The 6000-nt window shown below is 26.9% G+C and overlaps 1 protein-coding gene across 1 annotated transcript; it reads right to left on the reverse strand.

The window, feature by feature from the left end:
- Positions 1-4044: 4044 nt before the first annotated feature.
- On the reverse strand, positions 4045-5175 carry GO595_001992 (Ig domain-containing protein; the record flags this gene model as incomplete). Its single annotated transcript, XM_067914851.1, has 1 exon — positions 4045-5175. The coding sequence occupies one exon, from the start codon at positions 5173-5175 to the stop codon at positions 4045-4047; it is 1131 nt and encodes a 376-aa protein (XP_067777678.1).
- Between the last annotated feature and the right edge of the window lie 825 nt (positions 5176-6000).

Raw genomic sequence — 6000 nt, forward strand, 5'->3', positions numbered from 1 at the left:
ACAAGATCACTTTCATTATCCTTATTTAATTCAACATTTTCTTATATCGAAACGGAATTTCTATATTATGATTACACAGTTATTATGTATTCGACACATTACAATTATTATTCAAATTTCATTACAATGTTTCGCACGAACATTTTACTTACGGATGGACTTACAACGAATGCATTGATTGGAATTGTTTGCGGATCAATTGCATTAGTTTTAATAATTGTTGGAATTGTTATATTCTTAATCAAAAGTAATAACAATAAAAGAAAATCGACTTCAACATTACAATTTAAGGATTCAACTACATCAAGTTTAAATCAAAAGGAAGATGTCAATACTTTAGTTGAAGATATTGTTAAAGAAGATGAAGACAATTGGCTGTGATTTATTATAAAATAAAAATATATTTTTAATTGATATATTTTTAATTTAAATAAAAAATATGAAATGATTCGCAATGAGAAATATTAATCGATTATCACTTTGATATAATTAACAACGAAAACGTCGAAAATGTTGAATATTGTTCTGATGTAACATTCTAAAGATCAAAAGGAATCATATTATTCGTTTACAAAATGTTTTACAATAGAAATATTTCGTTTAGTATTTAATGTTAAATGTAAATGATATGAACCATTAAGTTACTTTATAAAGCATTAATGGAAAAATAAATTATTTAAATGAAAAACATAATATATCAAAACATTCATACCACAAAAAATTATGTATAAAGATAATTAGAATCAATCTATTAAGAATCACCATCAATATGGAAGTAACAAGATATGGAGTTTGTGATATAACTTTATTTACTATGTATTAGCATACAATATGTTTATCTTTACAATAAATCACTTAATTATACAAAATATCTCGAATGTATTTTAGAATGTGTTAAACTTATTCATATTTACCAGTATCACGCAAAATATATTAGCATAAAAAGAATAAAACGCATATCTCTTAAAAATCATGAAATTTAATACCATAAAAAGTGCTCAACAATAACAAAGATATATCATTTTAATCAGCAAACTCAGCTATAACGCATCCATTCATTATATTATTTAAAAGTGCATTTGCAAGCATTAAATGTATTATCCTTTCCTGGTGTCTTTAAATATTGAAACAAACAAATTTTAGGTTCAATTGAAAAACTTCAATTAAATCACAATTTTTTTTAAGTATAACCGTATGATTTTTAACTTTTGTATTGGCCGATGTGTATTTGGTAAGGGTCTACAACTATATTAGATCTTGAAGTATGAAAATTCTTCGTTTGCTGTTCATTTCGGGCATAATAAAGCAATTTACAACCGATACAAGACCAGGAATTCCATTTTTTACAACTACAAAAATATCAAATATGAAAAAGAACCTAAGCAAAGAAGGGCCCACTCAGAGGTACAATGTAGAAGTTCCAGTCTTTGGAATTAAGTATGCGAATTTTGATATATTTAACATTAATTCTACTTTCTTTAAAACAAGTATATTCCCAAATTTCTTGACTGACAGCAAGTGTACATCAAAAATACTTCAGTTCTTTTATGACAAAATAAAATTCCTAGCATCATATTTTACAATTACACAAAATGAATTCTTTATAACTAGTATGCCTATTGAAAACAATATATCAACACAACCTTTGAATATGCATTATGGGGATATATCTTTAAACCAGTATGAATTTCTTTGTTTTCCATTGATGCAAAACGATAAAACAGACCGACCATTTAAATTCAATGTTTATTCTCGTTTAACCGCTGTTTTTTCAATGATGATTGTGGTGGTTTATGTCAATTTTTTTCAGAAAAAACCACTGTTTCTACAGAAATTTTATTTGACCAACTACGAATTGAAAACAAACGAAAAGAAAAAACATCAAAATGTTATAATTTTTGTTATATTTTCCATAAATTCTTTTCAATTATTTTATGATAATAATTTAACATTAACAATAACAAATTCAAATGATTTTAGTGAAATTGATCAATATAAAAACATCACGAAATTTATAAATATTAGTGAAGGAATTTATACCATTCCAAGTGGTGCATTTTCAGGATGGCCATTAGTTATTTCAGTTAATTTTGGTAATTCTATATCATATATTGGTGGTTCAGCATTTTCATCATGTTCACATTTAGAAACGATTATTTTTGGAGGAAATGTTACATATATTAGTGGTTCAGCATTTTCATTCTGTTCATCAATCAAAAACATTACGATACCGAATTCAGCCACATTGATTGGCGGTTATGCGTTTTCATTCTGTTCTAATTTAATGATATTAACACTTGGTTCTGGGATAACAGAAATTGGAGATTCAGCATTTAGTAATTGTAATTCACTTGAATGCATTTATTATTATGGTGATACAGAACCAAATATTGGAGAAAATGCATTTTGTAATGTTACAGCAATAGTTATAACATATCCAACATATATCGAAAGTAACTTTGGGAAATTAAAAGTTATCAAATCATATGCAGAAGGAAATTGCAAACCAATTCCAACACTTTCATTTTCAGCATCAGATATATATTCACAGTCAAATACATTCAGTCTAAGTAATACATATTCACAGTCAAATACATTTTCTCAAACACATTCATTCAGTATTAATACATTTTCAAAATCAAATACATTTACTGAATCATATCAAAATGATTTAACGAAATCTTTTTCATATCTAATAACAGTCACATTATCTTTTACATATTCATTTACTTATTATGAAATACAAACAAAATCACTTTCTCTATTTACAATTAATTCATCGAATATTTATATTGAAACAGAATTTATATATTATGATTACACAGTTATTATTTATTCAACTTATTATATTTATTATTCGAACTTCTTTACATTTATTTATAATAACGAATTTCAAACAAAAGATAACAAAACAACAAAAATCATAATAATCGTTTGTGTTATTGTTATTATTATTATAATTTCATTACTTATTCTATTATTGATACGAATTAAAAATAAAAAAGAAGAAATTGCTGAAAATGAAATTTCAGAACAACAAAACGATAACAACCAAACCACAAACACATTCGTAACAGGAATATCTATCTCAAATATTGAAGAAGATCCTTTTGCAGATGACTTCAAAGAAGAGAAATTCATTGAGCAAATGTAATTTAGATAAATAAATAATAATATATAGTATGTTCTAAAAGTAAATCATTTTTAGTATAATCGATTCAACGTCACCTCGTTATTTTCTTCCATCTTTAATTTTAATTTTGTGCTTTTTGTTTTTGTAAAACTTTTGAAAAAATTATTATTGTAATATCTTAGTTTTTGTAAACATACCAAGTAAATGTGCTACTTATATTATGATTACTTGCTTTGGTATTATGCGGTAACACTTTTTGAACCCGCCATAGACTTTTGATTGATTTATGTCAAGCCACTTCTTTTTTTATTTTTTATTTTTTTTTTTTCATACAAGTTTGTAAAGTTATTAACGATTAATCATTAGTAAAAATTTAGACTTTTATAAATGTTTCTTCTTTAAAATCCTTTGCAAATGGATCATCTTCGACATAGTTTGTATTAAATACAGACTCAAAATTGTTTGCTGAATTTCCTTCTTCATCTTGTTTTGACTCTTTATTTTCGGATCCGTGAATTTTCACATTCATCTCCAGAACTAATCGTTTTATTATTTTTATTGCGGAGAATTAAATAAATAATAATGACAATTACTATTAAAATTAAAACACAAACTACGATAACAATTATCATATTTGTATTCTTATTTTCGTTATTTTGTTCTTTTATTGGATTAATTAATGTAAAGAAATTTGAATAAAAATTATAAATTGTTGAATAGTATATAACAGTATAATTATAATAAATAATATTGGTATAAATATAAGTTGCCATTGAATCAATCACATGAAATGTAATAGTACTTAAATAAAATGTTTTCTGAATAATTGTTTCTGTAATTGAATATGAGCTATAAAAAATAATTGAATTTGTTAATATTAAACCAAATGGAAAAGAATTCGTAAATGTATTTTATGGCATAAATGTATTAGAATTCGTAAATGTGTTTGATCTTGTAAATGTATTCGATTGTGAAAATGTATTCGTAGAGAAATTAAGTCGAATTCTAAATATTTTTCCCATGTTATCTGCTTTGTCAACTGGAGCAACATGAAGATATCTTTGATAGACAACATCTTCTGTAGTAAATTTAATAGTATTATTATATGCTGTGTTTACCATAGTTTCTACATCACATTTAGAATTTTCGCTAAATAGATATTTATAATATTTGATTCCCGTAGTAACATTAACATCAGCTTCTGAATTATCAATTTCTTTGCCTTCACTATTATATGATACAACTTTAAATGTGTATAACGTTCCAACATCATATGCTTCTATTATTACTAAATAATTAATTAGGTCTATTGTTATATTGCTAATCACTGGTCTTGCTTTGTCATGCGAATTGAGATGTTCTTCAAACTCGTGTTCAGTGGTCCTTTGCTTAAGATAAAATATAGTGTTACCAAGGACTTTCCTTTCAAATTCTGTTGCACTACAATCGCTGTGTCCTGTTTGGATCATTGCTGTGTTTCCATACGTCGTAAGATAAAAATTCTCTGATTCAGATATTTGACTGGTGCTATCGGAAAACCAATACCAAATATCTCCAGTGTCATTTTGCTTCGCTGTATTAGAAAAGTAAATTTGTTGCTTCGAACTTGTTTCAAGATTCCACGGGTAGTTTAAGAGGAGTACTTCTTTGTGAACTTCAACTTCAGAAGACTGCGCACTTTCAAAACTTCCTTCTTTTTGGTGGATACCAATTCCAAACAAATCTCTGATGGCGGTTAAGCCGATTGGCTCACCATCTTCAAGGAATTCTAAAATGATTGAATCGTGACCAGCAACAAAGCCATATCCATTTTTGATATATTTTTCTACAATGCCTTTTGATTTTTCCGTTGATATAGAAAAACCTCCGCTATAATCCCAAAATCCGAAAACAACAACATCAAATTGATAAATAAAATTTTCTTCTGACGTTTCAAATTCATCAATTGAGTTTAATGTTACATTAATAATTTGCTCTTTCGACTCGGGATCAATACCCGAGGGGTCTGAGTAGTTAATTGAATCAATGAATCCACCTTCCATCCATACTTTTAATGAAGCTGATTTTGGATATCCAAAATGTTTATTTATTGTAAAACTATTTTTGAAATGAGTGTTAAGAAGCATAAAGCCATAACATTGTAATTTTAATTTTTTACAAAGACGTTACATCACTTCACATGTTTTATTCATAGACATGTGATATGAAACATTTTCAAAAAAAATCAAACCAAAAATTTGTTAAAACAATAAGAAGAAAATATTTAATTGAGGATGTTTAAACTAATGCTGAAGACCAGGCGTATCATGAATTAGTGATAAAGCCAATTCTACACCAAATTATGAAGATAATGACACAGCAGTTTCACACGTAATACTTCCCAAATATGAAGCACTTAAATCATATCCAGTTCCGATTGAATTAGATCAATATGAAAAAGAAATGTTAGGTGAAGCGTGAGCACGTCTGACCAAGGTAAGAAAGCGAACGTCAATTCGAAGTATTATGTGATATTACAACATTAAAGAAGAAACGTGAACAAGCGGAGCAAGCATTATTATTGAAGAGAAAAATGAAGTTTGAAATTGATGTTATTAGCACGCGCAAATGCGAAGAATTCAAAATTTGATACTAAAGACGACGACGAAATAGCGAAACTTCAACGAATTCGACGCATTAAGAACAATATTCAAGAAGAGAAGAAGTAACGGAAAGAAGTTACAAGACAGAATTAACGAAAATGAAATTATTTGTTCATTACCGCAAATTAATGAAAAAGAACTTAAAAACATTGGATCACTTCGACATATCCAAAATGTGATATCGAAATCATCAACATTTAAATGATAACGAAAGTAAATTCATGA

Source organism: Histomonas meleagridis (genome assembly GCF_020186115.1).
Source record: "Histomonas meleagridis strain 2922-C6/04-10x chromosome Unknown contig_16, whole genome shotgun sequence".
Lineage (NCBI taxonomy): Eukaryota > Parabasalia > Tritrichomonadida > Dientamoebidae > Histomonas > Histomonas meleagridis.